Source organism: Rhinatrema bivittatum, chromosome 5 (genome assembly GCF_901001135.1).
Source record: "Rhinatrema bivittatum chromosome 5, aRhiBiv1.1, whole genome shotgun sequence".
NCBI classification, from domain to species: Eukaryota; Metazoa; Chordata; class Amphibia; order Gymnophiona; family Rhinatrematidae; genus Rhinatrema; species Rhinatrema bivittatum.
In genome coordinates, this window is record NC_042619.1 from 67,568,994 (window position 1) to 67,595,150 (window position 26,157).

The 26,157-nt window shown below is 45.1% G+C and overlaps 1 protein-coding gene across 1 annotated transcript in view; it reads left to right on the plus strand.

Annotated features, from left to right (window-relative positions):
- Positions 1–26,157, plus strand: part of DYNC2H1 (dynein cytoplasmic 2 heavy chain 1) — a 1,848,033-nt gene that overhangs the window by 1,713,402 nt on the left and 108,474 nt on the right. The window contains exon 84 of the mRNA XM_029602426.1: positions 5,086–5,295. Within this exon, the coding sequence (XP_029458286.1) occupies positions 5,086–5,295 (210 nt within the window). The remainder of the gene's footprint in view (positions 1–5,085; positions 5,296–26,157) is intronic.

A 26,157-nucleotide genomic window follows, 5' to 3' on the forward strand; every position in this document is an offset into this window, starting at 1 on the left:
AAATGTCAGAAGTTGTACCTTTTCAACTACAATCTGAAGCTGATGACAGACACCAGATGATGGAACTACTTCAATTTCTGGATGCTCCAAAAATCATCGCTTCCATCCCTATACACCAGGTGTTTTTGGATCTACTCAAGAAAAACTGGGAATCTCCTTCATCGGTGTCACCAGTTAACAAGAAAGCTGACTCCACATACCTTGTCCAGTCAGCACCAGGTTTCCAAAAACCTCAACTGGATCATCGCTCTGTTGTGGTTGAGTCCGCGCAGAAGAAGGCCAAGCGTCTTAAGCCGCACTCTTCTACCCCACCTACCAGGGACAACAAGTTCCTGGATAGTGTAGGACGGAAAGTGTATCATGGAGCTACGTTGATTTCACGCATAGCTTCATATCAACTTTACATGACTCAATACAACAGAGCCATCTTTAAGCAGATGCAAGACTATGCTGACACGTTGCCGGACCAATACCAACCACAGCTTCAAGCCCTTCTTCACAAGGGATTTGAGGCAGGGAAGCACGAGATTAGGACTGCCTATGACATATTCGATGCTTCCACGAAGGTTTCAGCCACAGCCATCTCAGCCAGACGTTGGGCTTGGTTAAAGTCATCCAACCTTCGCCCAGAAGTCCAAGATCGTCTTGCTGATTTGCCCTGCTTAGGCGACAATTTGTTTGGAGAGCAAATTCAACAGATTGTGGCGGAGTTAAAAGACCACCATGAGACGTTGAAACAACTCTCATCTGTCCCACCTGAGGTGACCTCCAAGCAACCGCAAAAGAAGGACTCTAAGAAGTCGTTCTTTCGACCACGTCGCTACTACCCTCCGTCAACTAGGGCTCGTCCTGCACGGTCCTCTAACAGGCCTCAGCCTCGTCAGCCGAGAAAGCAAAGACCTACTGTAGCCCCACCTCCTGGGCCTACGGCGGGCCTTTGACTTCCCTGTATTGAGCACATGCCATCTCCCTCTTCCACACATCCCTGTGGGGGGTCGACTGTTCCACTTCTTACACCGTTGGAAACAGATCACCTCAGATCAGTGGGTGCTAGCAATTATCGCACAGGGTTACCACCTCAACTTCATAACACTTCCGCCAGACTCCCCGCCCCTTCAGGCATGGAGTCTAACCAGCCATTTCACTCAATTACATCAAGAAGTATCCCTTCTTCTACAATCAAATGCTATAGAACCCGTCCCTCCTTGTCAACAAGGGAAAGGATTCTATTCCAGATACTTCCTAATACCAAAGAAATCAGGGGGGCTACGTCCAATTCTGGACCTTCGGGCCCTCAACAAGTATCTGCAAAAAGAAAAGTTCAAGATGGTAACCCTGGGCGCCTTGCTCCCTCTGTTGCAAAAGGGGGATTGGCTGTGCTCTCTCGACCTCAAGGACGCTTATACCCACATTGAGATCACACAATCCCATCGCAAATATCTGCGGTTTCTTGTAGGCCACGACCATTATCAATACCGTGTCCTACCTTTCGGTCTGGCTTCTGCCCCACGAGTCTTTACCAAATGTCTCGTAGTGGTAGCAGCATTCCTAAGGAAGGAAGGTGTCCACGTCTACCCCTACCTGGACGATTGGCTAATCAGGGCCTCCTCCCAACACATAGCTCAATCCTCCCTAAAATTGACAATTCAAACACTCCTTTCCTTAGGGTTTCTTGTCAATTACGAGAAATCTTGCTTAGTCCCGTCTCAAACCTTATCCTTCATTGGAGCAGACTTGGACACCTTACAGGCAAAGGCTTACCTTCCTCTTCAGAGGGTCCACACCCTAATATCCCTGGCTCGCCAGCTCCAGTCTCAAAACACTGCCACGGCTCACCAGTTCCTCATTCTCCTAGGACACATGGCATCCTCGGTTCAAGTCACTCCCATGACCCGACTAGCCATGAGAGTAACACAATGGACTCTACGACACCAATGGATTCAAGCTTTTCAGCCTCTGTCCTCCATAGTCACAGTCACACAGGCCCTGCGCCTATCCTTAACCTGGTGGACAACTCAGGTCAACCTCCTTCAGGGCTTACCTTTTCTTCCACCGGATCCGCAAGTAATCCTAACCACCGACGCTTCTCACATCGGTTGGGGAGCATGTGGACGAATTACAAACCCAAGGGTTATGGCCCAAAGAGGAAGCCGAACACCAGATAAATTTCCTGGAACTTCGCGCAATCCGCTATACACTCCGAACTTTCAAAGATCATCTATTCCATCAGATAATCTTAATCCAGACGGACAACCAAGTGGCCATGTGGTACATAAACAAGCAGGGAGGCACAGGCTCCTTCCTTCTGTGTCAGGAAGCTGCGCAGATCTGGGCGGAAGCCCTCTCCCACTCTATGTACCTCAGGGCCACTTACCTGCCGGGAGTAGACAATGTATTGGCAGACCAGCTGAGCCGTGTCTTCAAGCCACACGAGTGGTCACTCGATCCTCTGGTAGTGACCTCTCTGTTTCACAAGTGGGGTTTTCCCCGCATAGACCTCTTTGCGTCCCCTCAGAACCACAAAGTGGACGATTACTGCTCTCTCATTCGGAGCCAACACTTTCAGCCGAGAGATGCCTTCTCCCTCAAGTGGACGACAGGTCTGCTTTATGCATTCCCTCCACTTCCTCTTCTGTCAAGGACTCTCGTGAAGCTACGCCAGGACGGAGGAACCATGATCCTGATAGCACCCCACTGGCCACGCCAAGTGTGGTTTCCCATACTCCAGGATCTCTCCATCCGCAGGCACATCCCTCTGGGAACGGATCCGCATCTGCTCACTCAAAACGACGGATGCCTCCTCCATCCCAACCTCCAAGCCTTGTCCCTGACGGCATGGATGTTGAAAGGTTAGTTCTTCAGCCTTTTAACCTTTCGGATTCGGTTTCTCGTGTCCTGATAGCTTCACGAAAGCCCTCTACCAGAAGATCCTATTCATATAAATGGAAAAGGTACACATCATGGTGCACTTCTCAGTCCCTTGATCCCCTTTCCTGTCCAATCTCTAAGTTCTTGGACTATTTATGGCATCTATCAGAATCAGGTCTTAAAACCTCTTCCATTAGGATGCATGTCAGTGCGGTAGCCGCCTTCCATAAAGGTGTACAGGGTGTCCCTATTTCAGTACAACCCCTGGTAACACGTTTTCTTAAAGGCTTGCTCCATCTGAAGCCACCCTTACGTCCTCCTGCCCCATCTTGGGACCTTAACCTGGTTCTTGGTCGTCTAATGAAACCTCCTTTCGAACCTCTGCACTCCTGTGACTTAAAGTATCTCACATGGAAAGTGTTATTCCTTTTGGCTATCACTTCAGCTCGCAGGGTTAGTGAATTGCAGGCCCTAGTTACCTATCCGCCTTACACTAAGCTCCTGCAGGACCGGGCGGTACTCCGCACTCACCCTAAATTTTTACCTAAGGTAGTTTCTGAGTTTCATATTAATCAATCCATCATACTACCTATCTTTTTTCCCAGGCCCCACTCCAACTCCGGGGAACAGACTCTGCATACCCTAGACTGCAAACGAGCTCTAGCTTTTTATCTAGACCGTACAGTTGCTCACAGGAAGAGCACTCAATTATTTGTCTCTTTCCATCCTAACAAGTTAGGACATCCTGTGGGTAAGCAGGCTCTTTCCTCCTGGTTGGCGGACTGCATTTCTTTTTGCTATCAGCAAGCAGGCATTCCTTTTCAAGACCGTGTGAAAGCACACTCTGTGAGGGCCATGGCGACGTCAGTGGCACACCTTCGATCGGTGCCGCTTCCTGACATCTGCAAAGCTGCAACCTGGAGTTCTCTCCATACCTTTGCAGCCCACTATTGTTTGGACAAAGCTGGAAGACAGGACTCCATCTTCGGCCAATCTGTCTTGCGTAACCTTTTTCCAACGTGATGTACCAACACCCTTCCACCTTCCCGGTAGGGTGCGGATGCCCTTTACCAAATTCCACCCCAGTTGTTGTGCCTGTTGCACGTCATTGGGTGCATTTGGTGCAAGTCAGGACATCCTCAGCTCGGTACTCACCCATTTGTGAGGACAACCATCCTGCTTGTCCTGTGAGAAAGCAAATGTTGCTTACCTGATGTAACAGGTGTTCTCACAGGACAGCAGGATGTTAGTCCTCACGAAACCCGCCCGCCACCCCGCGGTGTTGGGTTTGTTTTGTTTTTACTTTTTAGGCACTGCCTGTAGCTTTGAAAATCAGACTGAAGGGAGACCCCTGCTGGCTGCAGGGTCAGTGCCTTGCTGGGCATGCCCAGTAGGGGCCAGTCAAAGTTCTGTTTAAACTTTGACAGAAGTTTTCCGTGGTGGGCTCCATCCTCGATGTCACCCATTTGTGAGGACTAACATCCTGCTGTCCTGTGAGAACACCTGTTACATCAGGTAAGCAACATTTGCTTATCCCAATCTCCATCCCTTACACTCATTAACAATTCATGACTGTTTGGATACTGACTCCTGATACAACAACAGGTTTGGGTAGTCAGTTCTTTGGGATCTTTCTAGAATTAGAGCCTAGCTCCAGCCCTTTATAACCCATTTCTATTATTAGGGATGCCTTTGGAAAAAAAAAGTTTTAACACACTATAAATAGTTTGTTGTCTTTTTGCAGGTTCTTATTTGTTTTATCCTCATTGTCTTTGTTGAAGACAACCTTTGTCTAGGAAATCCCATATCTATAACTACAGTGAACTGCTTGTTTTCATAGAAAGCAAAGTTGCTTGTCTGCAACACTTGTTTTCTGAAAATAATAATTCACTAGTCACATAAACCTTCCCTTTATCCCTTCTGGAATTGAGCACATTTGCTTCAATATAGAACTGAGGCACACCATAGGAGCACAGGAACTACCATACATTGTTGCTGTCAGGATGATGTTACTGTTGCATGTGACTGATGAACTACTGTCTTCAGAGGACACCTATTACAAATAAGGAACTTCACTGCACCTTAACTAAATACATAACATTTCCGATATGACTTCTCTGTTTATGTGATTTACTACAGATGAAACAGAAATAACTTATAGTATATGTGTCAGTTCTCCTGATTATATTAATTGAATCTTATTGTACATTCTTTCAGAATTCCAACTTGATTCATCAAAAAGTGTCTCCTCCTAACGAGCGACAGGGCTCCCCAATCTTGTCATTCATCATTCTTGAACAATTCAACGCCATTCGCTTGGTGCAGAGCATCCATCAATCATTGGCAGCTCTTAGTAAAGTCATCAGGGGGACCTCTCTGTTAAGCTCTGAAGTACAGAAATTAGCAAGTGCTTTATTAGAGCAAAAAGTAAGTTATTATGAAAATATGGTATACTAAAAAATTGTTCACTTAGTGGTTAGCTATTGTATGTCTACAAACATATTAATATTTGTTTTCACTATAGGTGTTATCTTTTTCCTTTGGTTTTTTTTTAATCAGTCTGATAAATGCTTAATTTTAAATGTTTATGTTCATTTATATATGTTCTTTTGTGAGCCGCTTAGGGTTCTTGACATGAGTGGCATAGAAATAAAGAACAACATAACATAATACAAAGTTTCATTTAAATTAGTTTCTACTGATCTTCTTGATATATATATTTCACTTACATAAGATCCAGTTTTCTTCAAATGAGCAGTTATTTTTATTTGGAGACTAACAAATCTCTTCTATGATTATGAGAGTATTGAATTATATCAGTTCATGTGGCTTGGTCTCCCCAGTTTCTGTAGTTCTCATTTCTATCATTTTTACATCCTTTCTTATCTCTCTCTATTTTATCTTTCCCTCTCCTTCCGCATCACCATACATTTCCATATTCCTTCTGTCATCTCTGTCAGTTGAGCTATTATGATTTTCATTATTTATTGAAACCTCTTCTCTCTCTAACGTCTGGTTCTACTTCCTATTTTCCTGTATTGTCTATCATACTTTCTTCTTCCATTTCTCCTTCAAATGCCCTCTCTCTCTTTTTGTGGCCTTGGCCTTAGTTTTATTAGCATTGTCACAATGTAGCTTTAAGTAATTCCAACAGTTTGAGCTCAGTCTTAGGCTTAGCTTTAAGGTATTTTGGTTTTCTCTGAGGACAAGCAGAATCGCAGTAATCGCAGATGGGTGACAACATCAGATGGAGTCCAGCACGGAAAACTTATGCCAAAGTTTCTAGAACTTTGACTGAGCCGCTCTAAAAATGCTCAGCATGAATTATTATACCATGCATTTATCCCAGGACAAGCAGGATGCTAGTCCTCACATATGGGTGACATCACTGGACGGAGCCTATCACGGAAAACTTTCTGTCAAAGTTTCTAGAAACTTTTGACTGGCACACTGAGCCCACTGAGCATGCCCAGCATACCATAATTATTGATCCACAGGGGTCTCCCTTCAGTCTTCTTTTTTCCACGCTGCTATTAGCCTCGTGGATAAGGAGCCCTGTGTGGTAAATTCACACTCGGAAAAAGTTTAAAATTTTTCGAAAAAGTTATCCCACCGTAGGGATTTCCCTTTTTTTCACCACCGGTGAGTAAAACAATTTTTCCGGTCGATACCATTAACTAAATTTCCAGTCAGAAGGTCGTCGACAGCTCTCTGGCCTTCAATATGGCTACCAGGTTTAAAAAATGCCCGAATTGTACTCGCACCATGTCCATAACGGACCCGCACACTGAATGTGTGCTATGTCTAGGTGAGAAACACAACGTATCGACATGCCTGAAATGCGCTGAAATGACACCGAAGGGCAGACAAGCTTGTATGGAGAAGATGGAGCATCTTTTCCATCTTCAATTGCTGGCGTAAACTTCAATTTCAACTCAATCGTCTCCGGCTGGAGCGGTAAAAAAATTGGTATTGAAAACGCGACTTCATCCGGATGAAACCGGTAACCGACCATCACCGACCCCTTCTTGGTCGTCTATAAAGTCAACCTCAATAATTGAAAAAAAAAAAGAGCGCCGAGCATCGAATGAAACACCAGCATCGTCATTGAAGACCTCTGGATCCAGATTCTGACACGATGCCCAGAGTTCCTTCGATGCCTATCGAACCAACTTCTAAGAAACCTCGGATGGATGAGTCATCGATGCCCTTGAGGCCTATGACTCCCAGGCGATCCCCACCGACATCGGTGCCAGGTACCATGCCACCACAGGGACCTGTGGAAGGGCCGGTTTTCCCTCACTGCCACTCCCTATAGCTGCTCTGAATTCACCAGCTATAAGGGCGGAACTGGACGGATATATCCGTCAGGCGGTTTGAGATGCTATCCGAGAGCTACCTTCGATGCCAGCACCGGCGCTGATTCCACCTTCGATGCCGATTCCATCACCGGCGCCAATTCCATTACCGGTGTCGATTCCATTACCGACAACGATTCCATCACCGGCTCCAAGTCCTTCACCAATGCCAACATCTTCGTCGGCACCGATGCCTGTACCGATGCCGTTGCCGGATCTGTTGCTGCTGGCGCCAATACTTGCCAAGTTGGACACTCTTATCAGTGCCATTCCAGTGCAGCCATTAGACGCGCCGATGCCGTGGCCTAGGAGATGAAGATATATCGAAGACTTTACCGATGCCTGAACCAACACCAGGTCCATCGGGAGTTTCTCATCCCAAACCTTCTTTCTCTCCATTAATCCCATCGAGGCCACCGATGAAACCGTCAATGCCCTCGATACCATCTTTCCATCTTCCTTCAACTCCTCCGCGTCGACCTTCCTCGGACACCTGGGATGATGCAGGCACCGATACTTCATCGGATGACGTCCTATCACATCTCTCACCTCTGGAGGAAAGGAGAAGGTCCCCTCCAGAGGACCTCTCTTTTTCTACTTTTGTTAAAGAGATGGCTGATACCATCCCTTTCCAGTTAGTGACGGAGGAAGATACCAGACAAAAAACTCGAGAAGTTTTACAATTTGTGGATCCACCGAAAGAAGTTCTTGCAATACCGGTGCATGAGGTTCTCGTGGACCTCCAACACAGGTTATAGGAACACCCTTGCACCATAACACCTGTCAATAAACGGACTAATGCCACCTATTTGGTACAACACATTCCAGGGTTTCAGAAGCCTCAGCTTCCCCACCAATCTGTGGTGGCGGAATCGGCCCAAAAGAAATCTAAAAGGATCAAGCCACATTCATCTACTCCTCCTGGGAAGGAGCACAGATTCTTAGACACCATTGGACAAAAGATGTTCCAAGGCTCAATGTTGGTTTCCAGAATTGTGTCATACCAGCTTTATATGATACAATACCAGCATAATCTATGGAAACAGCTGCAAGAACTATCTGACTCACTCCCACAACAGTTCCAGGATTCTTTTAATAACATCATTTACAAAGGCCTGGAAGCTGGAAAGCATGAGGTCCATGCAGCCGATGACAATTTCGAAACATCATCCAGGATGGCTGCAACAGGTATTAGTGCTCGCAGATGGACCTGGTTGAAGGCCTCAGACCTTAGATCAGAGATACAAGAAAAGCTCGCAGACCTCCCTTGTACGGGAGATAATCTCTTTGGAGACAAGGTACGTGAAGCTGTATCACAACTCAAGGAGCACTTGGAAACTCTACGTCAGCTTTCCTCTGTTCGGCAGATTCACAGTCTTCTGCACGCAGACCTCCCAGGAAATAATTTAAAAAAAGCCATATTACAGACCACGGAGATACTATCCCCCAGCACCCCGCGGTAGGTCATCAAGGCCTGTGCAAATAGCCCAGGTCCGACAACCAAGAGCACCTAGGACCCAGCCTCCACCCCAGAAAAGCCCAGCCTCTGGGTTTTGAAATCTTGCCTTTCCACCAATCCGACCCCAACTCTACCTATAGGTGGTCGAATAGCCTTTTTTCATCAAAATTGGTTGCACATCACCACCGACCAATGGGTACTCTCAATCATATCTCACGGTTACCGTCTGGACTTTCTAACTGTACCAAACGATACTCCACCCAGATTGTTTTAGACAACTCAAAATCATTCCACGCTTCTATAAAAAGAATTGTCCACCCTTCTGAGAGCCAGGGCTGTGTAACCAGTTCCCCGACCTCAGCAGGGCAGAGAATTCTACTCCCGATATTTCCTCATTCCAAAGAAAACAGGAGGCCTATGTCCCTTATTAGACCTCCGGAAACTCAACAAATTCCTGTGGAAAGAAAAATTCAGAATGGTATCCTTAGGCACTATGCTACCTCTTCTTCAAACAGGAGATTGGCTCTGTTCTCTGGATCTTCAAGACGCTTACGCTCACATTCCAATATTCCCTCCTCATTGCAAGTATCTATGCTTTCTGGTGAGACATCAGCATTTCCAGTACCGAGTTCTACCATTTGGGCTTGCCTCAGCGCCTCGAGTGTTCACAAAGTGCCTGGCGGTGGCAGCGGCCCAGTTACACAAGGAAAGTGTACACGTTTTTCCCTACCTGGACGACTGACTCATCAGAAGCCAGTCAAGACAAGGAGCTGTCAACTCTCTCAAGCTCACAATCAAATCTACTCCATTCGTTGGGATTCGTAATCAACTACCAGAATACCATCTCGCCTATTGCAATTCATCGGAGTAGAATTAAACACCATAACGTCAAGAGCTTTCTTTCCAAAAGACCGTGCAGAGACACTCTCCTCATTAGCGAAATCCCTACGCAAAAGACATGCGACAGCCCATCAGTTCCTAATTCTGCTTGGCCACATGGCCTCCACAGTTCATGTCACTCCTATGGCCAGATTAGCCATAAGAATAACCCAATGGACATTAAGATCACAGTGGATACAAGCCATTCAACCGCTGTCATCCCCAGTTCACATAACCCACCAGCTATGTTCATCTCTCCTATGGTGGGCGAACAAGGACAACTTGCACAAAGGCCTACCCTTCCATCAGCCAGTTCCGCAAGTAACTTTAACTACAGATACATCCACCTTAGGTTGGGGAGCTCACATAGACAATCTCCAAACCCAAGGTACTTGGACAAAACTCGAAGCAACATTTCAAATCAATTTCCTAGAGCTTCGAGCTATACGTTATGCGCTACATGCGTTCAAGGACTGCCTTTCACACAAGACTGTTCTGATATAGACAGATAACACAGTAGCCATGTGGTACCTGAACAAGTAAGGAGGTTCAGGCTCATATCTTCTTTGTCAAGAAGCAGCACAAATTTGGGACTGGGCCCTGACACATTCAATGTTTCTCCGGGCCACTTATCTAGCAGGCATACACAACGTCATTGCAGTCTGCCTCAGTCATCAGTTCCAACCTCACGAGTGGTCCCTGGATCCCTTAGTAGCGACCAGGATATTTCAAAGTTGGGGTCAACCAACAGTGGACCTCTTTGCATCCGAGCTGAATCACAAGGTAGACAAATTCTGCTCCCTATACCATCAGTCCAACAAGTTTGCCAGGGATGCCTTTGCTCGCCCCTGGAATTCAGGCCTTCTATACTCATATCCCCCGATACCGCTACCAACCAAGACTTTAGTGAAGCTACAACAGGACAAGGGGTCCATGATACTCATAGCCCCGTATTGGCCTCAACAAGTATGGTTTCCCATACTCCTCGATCTCTCGATCAAGGAACCTGTTCACCTGGGCACAGCACCCACTCTCATAACTCAGGATCAGAGCCAGTTGCGCCATCCCAGCCTTCAATCCCTATCTCTGACGGCCTAGATGTTGAAAGCTTGATCTTGCAACCACTCAATTTTTCAACTAATGTCTCTCAAGTGCTTGTAGCTTCACGTAATCTTTCCACACGAAAAAACTATCATTCTAAGTGGACAAGATTCACCACATGGTGTGCACAGAAAGGTATTGACCCTTTTTCCTGCCCCACGTCATCTTTATTAGACAATCTTTGGCACCTTTCAGACTCAGATCTCCAGACCTCGTCAGTAAGGGTACATCTCAGTGCAATCTCAGCATACCATGATACAATAGGGGATGCAGCGATATCAGTGCAACCCCTTGTTAGTAGATTTATGAGAGGTTTAATTCATCTTAAACCCCCTATATGGCCACCAGTCACAGAATGGGACCTTAATGTGGTACTAACAAGGCTCATGCATTCTCCTTTTGAACCCATGAATTCCTGCGATATTAAATGTCTTACATGGAAGTCTATATTCCTAATAGCCATTACATCTGCTAGAAGGGTTAGTGAGTTACAAGTACTTGTCATTTACTCACCCTATACAAAATTCCTACATGATCGAGTGGTATTCCGTACACACCCAAAATTCCTTCCCAAGGTAGTTACGGAATTCCATTTGAATCAATCCATAGGCTTACCCACATTCTTCCCAAGACCTCACTCTCACCAAGGTGAGAGGGTTTTGCACACCTTGGACTGTAAACGTGCACTTGCATATTACCTAGATCGCACTGCAGTCCATAGGAAGTCCACCCAACTCTTTGTTTCTTTTGATCCAAACAAACTGGGTAAAGCAGTGGGCAAGCAAAATCTCTCCAACTGGCTTGCAGATTGTATACAGTTCTGCTATGAAAAAGCAGGCCTTCCTCTCCAAGGGCGAGTAAAGGCGTACTCAGTAAGAGCAATGTCAACCTCAGTAGCACACTATCGTTCAGTGCCAATAGCTGACATAAGTAAAGCTGCAACATGGAGTTCTCTTCACACCTTTGCAGCTCACTACTGTTTGGACAAAGAAGGAAGACAGGATTCAGCATACGGACAATCTGTGTTAAAGAAATTGTTTCCAGCATAATCCCAACTCCTTCTGCATCCAACCTACTGTGATTTTAGGCTGCCTCATTTATTTTTTCCAACAGTTCACCAGTTATTGTGCCTGTTGCACAAGGTGTTCCCTGTTGGTCCACTACAAAATGATTCAGCCGTAGCTTGCTAATCACCCATATGTGAGGACTAGCATCCTGCTTGTCCTGGGATAAAGCAAAATTGCTTACCTTGAAATAGGTGTTAATCCCAGGATAGCAGGATGAAATAGGTGTTATCCCAGGACAGCAGGATGTAGTCCTCACGAAACCCACCCGCCACCCCGCAGAGTTGGGTCCAATATGTTTTATTATTTTATTTTTGGCTAAAGCTTATTGCTACAAGCGAGACTGAAGGGAGACCCCTGTGGATCAGGGAATTATGGCATGCTGGGCATACTCAGTTGGCTCAGTGTGCCAGTCAAAAGTTTCTAGAAACTTTGACAGAAACTTTTCCGTGATAGGGCTCCGTCCAGTGATGTCACCCATATGTGAGGACTACATCCTGCTGTCCTGGGATAACACCTATTACAAGGTATGCAATTTTGCTCTATGCGTGGTCCCCTCAATCTTTTTTTCTGTGGAGCCTAGTAGGTCACAGTATTGAGTCTCTCTGAATTTCTTAAATTTCTTTGAAGTATTTTTTTTGCGTTATTGCATGTTTTCTCTCTCAGTTCTCATGCAGTATCAATGCGGGGTCTTCCCGGCATCTTTAGCCAGGTTTCTTAGTGTTTAAGGTAAGTTTTCTTTCGCAGTCATTACTCCCTAGCAGTAGTACCTTTGGTACACCCTGGCCTTCTTAGGTTGCCACCATCGAGTTTGATTTTGTATACCTTTTTTTTTCAGGTCAGCATGTCCACATCCAGATTTAAGCCATGCCCTTGGTGCTTGAGGACTTTTTCGATCATAGATCCACGTGATTGATGTATCATCTGCCTGGGGGCATTGCACAACGCCCAGGGTTGTAGCAAGTGCGCTCAGATGACCCCAGAAGGATGTAAGATCCAGCTTGAAAAGATGGAACGACTCTTCGGGTCAGAAAAGGCCGGCCTATTAGCATCGAGGAGCCACAGAGCAGCACCGATGGGCACGAAGCCATCAACATTGGCGGGATTGTCAATTCCGTCAGTGTGATGACTGCCAGGGACACCAGAGACAGGCCATCGTCTTCCTCCCCCAGATGAAAGACAACAGGTTCTTTGTCTTCAGCCTCAGTACAGGGGAAGGACTGATCATCGAGGGAAACCAAGGAAGCATCGGCAGTGCTGGGCACAGGAATGCAGTAGCTTCAGTTGTGATGCTGCATAAACATCCTAGTAGTGAGAACTGACAAGCCTCCATTGATATCTGGGGTATGTGATGGGCTCCATCTGCTCTGATGCCCACCACCGATCCTCCTCTTGGTTCCACAGAGACTGAGGCTACACCTCCTGAATCCCAGTTGGTCTTAGCTCTTTGAGGAGGAGCGTGAGAGGCGTGTACGGTCGGCCATGGAGAGGGTAGTACAGAGCCTTGGTGTTGGGGCACTGACAGCACCAGGACCAGCACTGTCCATCCTTGAACTATTGTTAGAATTCTTGCATGCCGTCATTGGAGCATTACCGACACAGTCGGTTCATGGGTTGGCATCGATGCCCTGCAGGGCGTTAGGTGCCACCAGCAGATCCAATGCTTCTCTAGTGTTCCTTAGAGGAGAAAGCTCCTTGGGGGACCAGAGCAACACTGGGGTCCGAGCCCCCATGGCCAGTTGAATCATTACCCATACAATTGGCTGATAGCCAAGCACATAGGGCTCCATCCCCGCCTTCAGCCATTGAGGACGAAGGTCCATATCACCCCTGGGAGATGAAGATGCTGATGACTCTGATAATGCATTGGATGATCTCCCCTCAGACCCATCTCCTCCCACTGACAGAAGAAAGTCTCTTCCGTTTTGCCTCTTCTTTGAAGGATTTGTTGGGGTTATGGCGTAGGCCATCCCATTTCAGTTATAGACTGAGGAGGATATTCGGCACAAGTTGCTGGATATCCTCCATTACATGGAGCCTCCCAAGGCAGTCCCAGTACATGAGATCCTTGAGAGTTGCTAATGAGAATATGGGAACACCTCTCTCGGTTCCACCTGTAAATAGGAGGGTGGTCTCATTGTATCTTTTCTGGAAGGCTCTCGGATTTAAGAAGTGTCAGCTACTGCACCGATCTGTGGTAGTCGAATCCACTCTAAAAAAAAAAAAAAAAAAAAAGGCCAAGCACACTTGGATTCATTCCTCGGTGCCCCCAGGGAAGGATCAGAGGGCCATGGATGCTCTTGGGCGGAAGGTTTTCAGAGTTCCATGCTTATTGCCCACATAGCTTGGAACCGACCTGATAAACCTAAACACACAACCTCACCTAGCATCTTATAGCTATTATGAAACTTTGTACCGTCCCTTACAGGCACCTGTCTAGATGTTAAAATAAAGCTTTATTTTTAAGTGCCTTATTGTTAACCGTTGTGACGGCTTCTAGCTTAACGACGATATAGAAAAGAGTTTAAATAAAATAAATAAAATAGCAGCCTACCAGCTCTATATGAACCAATATATGTGAGACATCTGGAAGCAGTTGCAGGAGGTGGTCGAGCAGTTGCCTCAACAGCATCAGGACACTCTTCAGTCGCTGGTGCATAAGAGTCTGGAGTATGGAAACATGGAGTCTGGTTAATCTATTAAGTTTTTGAGATGACATCAAGAGTCTCTGCTACTGGGATCAATGTCTGCAGACTTGCCTGGCTGAGGGCATCTAATCTCCATCAGGACATGCTGGAGCAACTCTCTAACATGCCATGTACTGGAGAGAAACCCTTCAGAGATAAAGTGAAAGATGCGGGAGCACTGTGTGCCACTTCAACAACTCTCCAACAGCACCCAGGATCCATTCTCCTCTGCTAGAAGACTTCCTCTGGCCAGACCTCAAAGACCTTTCTTCTGCCCGAGAAGATACTATCTGTTGCACATGATGGTCCATAGGTCATCCCCGCGAACCACCACACTTGCCTCCAACCTCGAGCCATAACCAGCGAGCCCTGACACTGAGGGAAGACCTCGTATGGATGCACAGCAGGCTGCCACGCTTAACCTGATCCCGACACGATGACGAAGGAGATGCTGCCAGCCTCCAAAATAGCTGCCCCCAGGTGTGTGTATGGCCGACCTGCCACAATTTAAAGGACCTACCACGGGAAATTACCCGCCATGCCAGTTGATGATGTGGGGAGCCTCGGCCTATAAAAGGCCCACTCACTCTAGAGTCCTTGCCTTGGTAATAGGTCCACTACAGCTTGTAGAGTGAGTTGCCTCAGCATTCCCTGCCTATGTTCCTGGTCTTTGTCTCTTCAGTTCCCGGTCTTTGTCTCTGGTCTTCATTGTGGTCAGTCTTCAGTTCTTCAGCATTCTGTCTTCTCGCCTGCCCACCTGTGCTGTTCCTTGTCTCCCTGCCTGCCTATCCATCCCGCCTTCCCTTGGATGGATCTTCAGTTCTAGCTTTGGCCTGCCTTTGGACTCCACTATAACTCTGCTTGCCACTGACCACTGCCTGATTCTCGATTACACCTGAACTCTTCCTGCTACTGATCATACCAGATTCTCGATTATGCTTGAACTCCACCTGCCCCAGACCATGGCCTGAAACCCAACCGTCTCCATGGATCTTCAGGTCATCAGCAGAGGCCTCTGACTACGTCCTGCCAGCCCCGCACCTGAGGGCTCTACCTAAGGGGAATGTGGGCTGGTACAGATGAAGCTCCAGTTGGGCCTCTGCCTCATTCGAACTCCGCCAGCCAAAAGTGGGGACTTGCATGGTTTCACCGTGCAAGTTGTGCAAACACTATCTTGGACTAAGAGTCCATGCCCACAACACTATCCTCCATCTCCTGAACCCCATCAACAGCAGCAGGCCCCTTGCAGCTGTCCCAGACAGCAAAGGGCCCAAAAGCCCCAGCCAGCATCCCAGTCAACTCCCAGGATGGGGTTTTGACTGGATTGCAGGAAGCATAGCAGAGTCCACTGTACCAGGGGTGATGGGTGCACCCCCCCCCCCCCCCCCCACCACCACCACCACCACCACCATCGATGGGAGGCTGTGGTTCTATGTGAACCCGTGGCTCAGCGTAACCTTCAACCAGTGGGTTCTGTCCATCATCTGTGGAGGGTACAAATTAAATCTTTTGGGTACCCCACCAAATTGTCCCCTGAGCCCCAATTGCAGAGCTCTCCTCCCTCGTAATGGCTAAAGCAGTCAAGCCTGTACCACTAGGGCAAAGAGGACAGGGATTCTACTCCAGGTACTTCCTGATTCCAAAGAAAACAGGAGGACTTTGTCCCATCCTAGACATATGGGCCCTGAACAAGTTTCTCAGACAGTAAAAGTTCAGGATTCTTTATCTGGGCATAATGATCCCCTTATTGAAAAAAGCGGACTGGATATGCTCTCTTGATCTGAAGGACGTGCACACTCACATTGAGATCTTCCAGGGTCACAGGAAGTATCTCCAGTTTGTGGTGGGAAAACAGCACTTCTGTTACCGCATTCTGCCATTTGGGCTAGCGTCCTCCACACGTGTCTTTATAAAGTGCCTGGTTGTGGTAGCAGCACACCTTCACAGACTAGGACTCCATGTTTTCCTTTACCTGGACAATTGGCTGGTTGAGTGCATCTCTCTGGTAGGGGTGAAAGAATCCATGCATTTGGCCATCCGGGTATTGGAGTCGCTAGGGCTTGTCATCAACTACCCTGAGTCCCATCTTCACCCACTACTGCAATTGGACTTCATAGGAGTCTGCTAGACACGGCTCAGGCCAAAGGCCTTTCTGCTGCAACAAAGGGCCATCAACTTGATGACCATCGCAGCGGAGATTCAAGAGAGCCAGCAGATCTCAGCATGGCACATATTGAGGCCGCAACAGTACATGTCATTCCCTGAGCATGGTTGCTAATTTTATTTATTTATTTTATTTAAGTATTTTTATATGCCAATATTCGTGCGAAACATCATGCCGGCTTACATCAAACAATGATAAAAGTAAACGAAAGTTACATAGTACAGAGCAGGGGCCTCTGGGGAGCTAATGCGGAAAGCCCATTGGACATTATGGTGCCAGTGATGCCAGGCCATTCAGGGTCTTTGAGACTCCATCCGGGTCACTTTGTCTCTCCAGGACTCTTTGTCCCGATGGTGAGTAGATTACGATCTGGAATGGGTCTCATTCCAAAGTCCTGGGTTACAAATTGTCCTCACCATAGATACGTTCACCCTGGGCTAAGGAGCTCATGTAGATGGGCTCAGCACCCAAGGTCTTTGTTCTGCCCAAGAAAATATGTGCCAGATCAACTTCCTGGAACTTTCGGCTTTTAGAGATCAGCCATTCAACAAAATTGTGTTGATAGATGCCTGGTTGTCGGTTTGTATGTGGTATGTCAACAAGCAGGGCGGTACGAGCTCGCAACTCCTGTGTCAGGAAGCAGTTCAGATATAATCATGGGCCCTCTACCAAGGATGATGCTCAGAGCCATATATCTGGCCAGAACGGGCAATGCAATAGCGGACAGACTGAGACATTCCTTCAGACCCCACAAACAGTCTCTGGACCAAGGGGTGGTGAATCATATCTTCTACCTGTGGGGAAGCCCGGAGGTGGATCTGTTCATGGCTCCTTGGAACAGGAAGGTTCCTCAGTTCTGCTCTATACAGGTCACATGATAAACCAGCCTCAGATGCCTTCGCCCACCATTGGGGATGAGGATTTTCTGTACGCATATTCTCCAATTCCTCTGGTGTCGAAGACTTTGTTGAAGCTTTTTTTTTTTTTATTATTTCTTTATTGATTTTCCAACTATAACAATACTAAGAAAAATATCATAACATAAAATAGATAGGACTGATTTCCATCCATAATCCAAAAACAAAGAATTACATTCCATCATGTCAATTTATAAATCAGCTCTAATCTTACTTTATATAATCAAATGCAATTTGTACTGACACCAATAAATCCCTAAAGGAGGCTTTATGAAAATCTAATGGGGAGTTGCATTTTTCGAAATTAATATCTAAACAAACAAAGCTTAACATAGCATCCTGCACTATATATATTCTTAGCTAGACACTGGGGACGAGGTAACTATTTTCCTTTGCTCAATAAAGCCTTTCAAGTGTTCAGGCATAAAAAACACAAATATATCCTGTTGCTTTTTTACCAAACATTTACAGGGAAACCTCAGTATTAAAGAGAATCCCAAAGAAATAACCTCCTGTCGGAGGCTTAGAAACTCTTTTCTCCATAGCTGAGTATGTAAAGCATGATCAGGGAAAATCTTAACCGGTTTATCATGAAACAGAATGGGATACTTCGAAAAATATTTCTTCATGACCTTATTCAGGTCTAAGTAACTTATAAAGGAAACTAATAATGTGCCCCAGTCAATTACTTGATCAGAATTTTCTAAAAACTCAGTTAGGTTTCCCTGAAATGGTAAATCTTGCGTATTTAAATTAGATACTCTTTTTGGCAAAAAAATAACAAATGTTAATATTTGGAAAATCAGTTTCTTCAAAGCCTAAGACTTCTTTAAGAAACTTTTGAAAAGTACTCAAAGGTACTTCCCCCACAACTCTAGGGAAGTTTATAATACGCAAATTTAAACATTTAGAGTTATTCTCAAAAGTCTCTATACGCCGTGCTAGCAGGGCTCTGTCTTTTGCCTCGGCAGCATGAAATTCCTGGTTTTTCACCTCTTTCTCTTCAAGCACTTTGATTCTCTCTTCTGTATTTTTGATAGATTTCTGAACTAACAGGATATCTTGTTGATTTTTCCCACTATTATAGTCCATCTTTGCCTCAAGCCTTTTTATATTTGTGGCCATTTCGGCCATTAAATCCCACATAGATTCTAGCGTGACCACGGCAGGGCGGATGGGAATGTCCACGGACTCACCGCCAGCAGCTTGTTCCATTCCTCCGGTCGCATTATCACTCAGAGCCAGGTCTCTCTCCCCTTCCTCTGCACTCTGGTCTGCTGTCTCCGCGATCGGATCTCCTGCTCCTGCTCCCTTTGCTCGGGTCAGCGTCCCTGACCCAGAAGGTGTAACCCCTTCGGCAGTGTTTCCAGGGCATTCCTCTCCCGTCCTTTGCGCTGGAGGTGGTCTGAGATTGGGACTCAGGGAGGCCTCCTCAGTAGATTCGGGCAGTCCTCCCACACGACCCGATTCATCTGGATCCTTGGCTCCTGGACTTAATGCAGGTGAGGACAAGTAGCGGAAGATCTCCTGCTGAATTGGTGAGTGTAAGGGTAGAGAGGGATATACTCTCACCTTACCCTTGCGTTTAGACGGCATTATTTTAAAGGAAAAAAAGTCAATTTCCAAGACTTGCAGGAGAGCAAACGTCCACAGCCTCGTCTATGCCGCCATCTTGCCTCCCTTTGTTGAAGCTTTGAGAGGGCAAAGGAACTAATGATTTTCATAGCCCCTCATTGGCCCAGACATGTCTGGTTTCCACTCCTCCAGGAGAAGTCATCAGTAAACTGATCTGACTGTGGTCTTCCCCAGATCTCATTTCCCAGGATCAAGGCAGGTTGCGGTATCCCAATCTCCAGCTTTGTAGCTTACAACCTGGATGTTGAGAGGCAGATCCTACAACTGCTCAATCTCTCAGAAGATTTATCTCGTGTCCTGGTGACTTCTAGAAAGCCTTCCACTAGAAAGTCCTATGCACTCAAGTGAAGGAGGTTTACATTATGGTGTGACCAGAAGGCCCTAGATATTTTCTCCTGCTCCACACAAAAACTTCTTTACTATCTTCTACACCTTTCAGAGACTGGTCTGAAGACTAACTCCATTAGAGTTCATCTCAGTGCAATTGACGCATATCACCATCGTGTAGAAGATAAACCCATCTCAGCCTATAGTTGTACAATTTATGCGAGCTCTGCTTCAGTTGAAGTCTCCCCTAAGGCCTCTCGCTGTATCCTGGAACCTCAGTGTGGTTTTAGCTCAGCTGATGAAAGCTCACTTTGAGCCTCTGTGCTCCTGTGACTTGAAGTATCTGACCTGAAAGGTAGTGTTTTTGGTGGCGGTCAGTGAGCTCCAGACCTTAGTGACTTATCCACCTTTCACAAAATGTTTTCATAGTAGGGTGGTCTTGTGCATGCACCCTAAGTTCCTGTCTAAGGTGGTTTCGGACTTCCATCTTAACCAGTCCATTGTCCTGCGAATGAGCTTTGCACAGTTTGGACTACAAAAGAACCTTAGTCTTCTGTATGGAGCAGATAGAAGCCCTTAGACAGTCGACCCAAATTTTTGTTTCTTTAGATTAGAACAGGTTGGGGATCTCTGTTACCAAGCAGACGCTTTCCAATTTGCTAGCAGACTGCATCTCCTTATATTATGCCCAGGCAGGATTGCATTTTGGGGACCATGTCAAGGCTCATTCTGTCAGAGCCATGGGAGCATCGGTAGCCCACTTGGATCTGTTTCTATGGAGGAGATCTACAGAGCTATGATGTGGAGTTCCATTTACTCATTCTCATCTCATTATTGTTTGGATAGGGATAGCTGACGTAACAGCCAGTTTGGCCAGTCTGTCCTTTGGAACTTCTTTGAGGTGTAGAATCCAACACTGTTCCCACTTAGAGCCCATTATTTCTGTTCAACCCCCCCCCCCCCACACACACACACACGCACAACATACACACAATACATGTTACTAACAAAACTGGTTATTGTTGTGCCTGAAGGCACTTGTTTGGTGTTTTGTTGGTCCCCTTTTCTGTTGGGTGCAACCTGTAGCTAGGGATTCACTGATATGTGAGGACTGCCATCCTGCTTGTCCTCAGAGAGAGCAAAGTTGCTTACTTGTAAAGGTGTTATCCGAGGACAGCAGGATGCCACCTTGCAGATTTGGATTTCCACTTTTTGGGTTCTTATTCTCATTTTTCATTCCTCAATTTTATGTTATAAGACTGAGGGAACCCTGCGTAGATACGTGGTATAATCATGCTGAGCATGCTCAGAGAGGCTCAGTCAAACTTCTAGAGACTTTGACATAAGTTTTCCGTGCCGGGCTCCATCCTATGATGTCGCCCTTGTGTGTGGGCTGACGACCTGCTGTCCTTGGAGAACACCTGTTACAGATAAGCAACTCTGCTTTACTTTTTAGTGAACACTTTAAAAATGAATGTCATTGGATACTGGCATAATACAATACAGTGCAATACAGTTTTATCAAGGTATAAGCATGATTACAAATATGAGAATTTTCTTTGATTCAGGAGATTCTTACATGCATATAAAGTAGCCAATCTTGTTACAGCCTGTCTACACTGGATTCAGAACTTGCTTTCTAAGTAGAATAAGATACATTTTCATAACAGTTTAGATGCTTCTGAATTTTATTTTTTTTTGCAGTTGAAAAATGGATAATATGCAAAATAAACATATTTTCTTTCATTACAATTCTTTCTCTATCTGTTAATATAAAAACCGGCAGTTTTTACAGGAAATCTGTCTTTTCTGCACTTCTCCCATCTGCTTTAAATTAACTATTGTATGCCCTTCAACTTCTACTTTTTCAGCCCTTGCTTCCCCAAACCATCATGTTCTCAACAATTCTTAATTTGTTCCCCACCCTATTCATTCTCAGTCCCAATTTCTCCTAAATTCCCCATCTTCATGTTCATTCCTGTTTGTGCTTTTTTCCATCTACCTCTATTCTGTAGAACTCTGTTTCCTTTTTCTGGCTACTGTTCCTCTCTTGCTTTAAATTACTTCCACAAAACAAGTTGTCTTATTAATGGCTTTTTTTCATTAAATCACCCTTGGTTTATTTCCCTTTTTGTTTAGTTTACTGTATTTTTGTGAAAGGCATTATACAGAGACAGTATGCACAGCATATAAAAGAAGCACATTCAAATGTGTGGCCTATATAATAAGCATTTTCCTCATAGATATAGGGAGAATAATTTTCAAAACCTTTTACCCATCCCTCCCCCACAGTACGCATGCTCTGAACAGCACACACGTTTTTATTCTTGGGAAAAAAAGGAGCAGGGTTATGTCAGCGAATGGGAAAGTATATATGGCATTTCCCCCACCAGCCTATATTTTCAAAGAGAAACTCTCCTTGGAGTAACTTTTTAAAATTAGCATGTAGACCCCATGTATATTGTAAATGCCTCCAAAATGGGGGGAAAATACCCTTTAGTACTTCAGACCCAAAAAACATTTTAACCCCTTTATAAATATCATTTGTGAACCTTTGTATTAAAAGACAATTGTACATCAATACATTCAGTAGACTTCATTGTACTAATAAGTTAATTTTTCAAATTTGTTTTAAGAAACCTCATATAAGAAAAGGGTTCCTATAGAGCGAGGTGAGTAAACTGGGGGAGGGGGGAAGGGCCATCAAGTGGGAGGCAATCCTGAAGAGGGGCACGATAGCTGCCCAATCGTCACACAAAAGCCCTCCAACAACCATCAAGACACAATACTAGATCTCTCATTCCAATCATGACGTCTCCTCTCACGCAGATGCTAGGTCTCACCATGTTCTCCCTTACCCTTCTCAACGCACAATCTCTGACAAAGAAAACACACGTCCTCAATGACTTCCTCTCAGATTCAAAGCCAGACATCTGTGCCATCACAGAAACCTGGCTAAAAAGCTCAGACACAGCCCTAATAAACCAATTACCGATTCACCTCTACGACATCACCTCGATCCCTAGACAAAAGAAACGAGGAGGTGGTATTCTTCTAGCCACCAAAAAGGAATTCAAACTTAATTCACTTCCAATCAAAACCATCACATCTACAAAACTCGAATTAGGTCTTTTCAAATCTAAACACCTACTAATTCTTCTAATATATGCTCCGCCAGGACTACTGGATTCAGATATCTCCCCCCTAATAGAAACAATAGCCAAATACATCAACATGGACTCGCCAGCCATAATAATGGGGGACTTCAACCTCCATGTAGATGCCTCTCCCCTCACCCCTAACTGTGAAGCACTGCTTACCACTCTGGGTGCTATGGGCTTTAAATAAATCATAGAAAAACCTACCCATAAAGCAGGACACACTCTGGACCTCATCTTCATCAATTCTAATATATCTTATAAAAATGATCCTATCTGTACTCCAATTCCCTGGTCAGACCATTCAATAATTACAACCACCCTCATGACTCAAGAAAGCCCTAAACCTCCTCAACCCGCTTCCACCATCCAATTTAGGAAAACCTGCACTTCTGACACACTCAGCGATCATCTCACCAAAGAACTCCCCAATCTGGACACCACTAGCCCAGATGCAGCCTTCCTCTCCTGGCACAATATCACTGAGGCAATAGCAAATAAATTATGTCCTAAAACGGTGAAAATAATCAACTCAATACAGAAGAAGAAACAACCCTGGTTCTCCCCAGAACTCAAGCAGATGAAACAAAACCTTAGACACAAAGAATATGAATGGCGTAAGAGCCCCAACTCCACTAATTTGTCTGATTACAAACGCACCCTCCACAACTACAGGATCTCCATCTTAAAGACAAAAAGAGACTTCTATGCCCACAGAATACACGACCTTCAATTTGATGCCAGGACCCTTTTCTCCTACGTCTCCCAACTCACAAAATCCCCTACACCCACCATACCAGACGACCAAGCACAAGCCAAAGCAGATGAATTAGCACTCTACTTTCAGAAAAAAACTGCAGACACATTAGCACGCCTACCCACCAATGCAACTCCACCCTCCATAATCTTCAATTCCATTACTAATAGTGGGGCCATCCTCGACTCCTTTGAACCTACAACACCACTAGAAATCGAATCTATACTTAAGAAACTAAAACCTTCAAACCACCCAACAGATCACATTCCAACTAAACTACTGCTTCTCATCCCGAATTCTATCTCCAGAGCTTTGGCCAACATTATAAATTGCTCACTCGCCCAAGGAATCTACCCGGACAGGCTGAAAACCGCATCCCTCAAACCTCTCCTGAAGAAACCTAACCTCGACACAAGTGAACCTTCCAACTTCCGCCCCATATCCAACCTCCCTTTTTTAGCAAAAATCATGGAGAAATTTGTAAATACACAACTTTCTGTATACCTGGAAGAACACAATATCTTTCACCCATCACAATATGGCTTTCGTAAAGCAGCCAGTACAGAAACCCTACTTATCTCCCTTGCCGACCACATCCTCATGGGCCTAGACAAAGGTCAATCTTTTATCCTAGTCCTTCTGGACATTTCATCCGCATTTGACACCGTGAACCACTCCATCCTACTAAATCGCCTAGCAGAAATCGGATTAACAGGATCGGCACACAGCTGGTTTAACTCCTTCCTAAGTAACAGAAGCTTCAAAGTAAAAATCAATAACAACGAATCCCCAGATGTCAAATCAACATTAGGAGTACCACAAGGCTCCTCCTTGTCACCCACACTGTTCAATATATACCTCTTGCCCCTCTGTCAATTGCTTACGGACCTAAAACTAAAATTCTATCTCTATGCAGACGACGTACAGATTCTGATTCCCATTACAGAATCTCTCCTTAAATCTCTCGACTTTTGGGAATCCTGCCTCAAATCTATTAACAATCTGCTCACCAACTTGAATCTAGTTCTGAATGCAAATAAGACAGAACTTCTAATCATCTCCTCGGACCACTCGGCCTTAATAAATCCACCAGCAAGCAACACCCAGATCACGCAAGTAAGGGACCTTGGAGTAATCATTGATAACCGTCTGAATCTTAAGAAAGCCATCAATAACACTACCAAGGACTGCTTTTATAAATTACAAGTCATGAAAAGGCTCAAACCCCTCCTCCACTTCCAAGATTTCAGGACCGTGCTGCAAGTCACACTCTTTTCCAAAACAGATTACTGTAACTCTCTTCTCCTCAGGCTCCCCATTTTATCTATCAAACCATTACAGATGCTCCAAAATGCTGCGGCAAGAATCCTGACTAATACCAACAGAGGAACACACATCACTCCCATACTACAGAACCTTCACTGGCTGCCAATAAAATACAGAATATTACACAAGGCCCTCACCATAATCCACAAAGTCATTCACAACCAACAACAACTAGACCTCCAGATTCCCCTCAAATTATACTCATCAGACAGACCAATTCGAGAAGCATATAAAGGCACCCTGCAACCCCCTACAACGAAATCTACTCGACTATCATCTACCAAAGAACGAACTTTCTCTACAGCTGGCCCAGCCATCTGGAACAAGATACCCACAGAACTCAGATTAGAACCATGCCCGCTTACCTTCCGTAAAAAACTTAAGACATGGCTCTTCATCCAGGCCTTCACCTAACATACAGATCCAGCAATTCCTCACTAGTTCAGACACTGATTCCTATCTAAACCCTCTGACAAGTGTAGCCTATACACTTATGCCTCTTCTCTTCATATTATTGTATTATCTAATTTGTTCAGTTATGCCTTCTATCGCTCCGGCTTTCTTAGCCCTCCAGGTTAATACCCCTTGTTATATGTAACTTTCATTTCTTGTTATATGGTTGACTTTGTTATTTCCCTCGTGTTATTTGTAAACCGATCTGATATGAATTTATTTCATGAAGGTCGGTATATAAAAATGTTAAATAAATAAATAAATAAATAAATAAATAAATGGTAATGCTGTCGAATCTTAGTGCTATGAAGGTAGGGAGCTATCAGAATGTAGTGACATCATTGTAAGCATGCCACAGCTTAGCCATGCATCTCTTTTGGTGGGCTGGGGACAAGAGCTGCTTCTGCTGTGGCAAGCCCAGATAGGGAACCGCCTACTCTGTGGCACAGCTGGACATGGGAGGAGCCACTGAGGTACTCAGAGCCCAGGAAGAACTGCCACTCTCAGCTCAGGAGGAGTTCCTGCTACCATTGGGTCCCTAGCCAGGGAGAGAGATCATTACAATTGCCTGCCCAAAGGAAAAGAAGTGGTGAGGCAGGGGAGGGAAATGGGCAAAGAAGCCAGATTGAATGAAGAAAGAGAATAAAAGCTAAAAGAATAAAACATTTTAAGAAAATGAAAGCATGAGAAACTAAAAAAAAATTGAGCAAACTAAGAAAAATACAAAAATAGAGAGAAAAGTAAGAAACATTATGGAAAACAGCAAAAAAATAAAAAAGGTTGTGCATGATGGGATGAAGTTTTTTTTCAGCTCCTAAAAAATTGTTGCTGCACCTACCAAGTTCACTGTCAAAGGAGTTAAGTGCATACAATTAGCATATACATGCATAAGTAATTAGTATTTGTGTACATGATAGCGTTCTGTTTCCGGTATCAGGCTAATACCGGAAACAGAACGCTATCATGCCATCCTGCCATATTTGAACAATGACTGCAATATGATT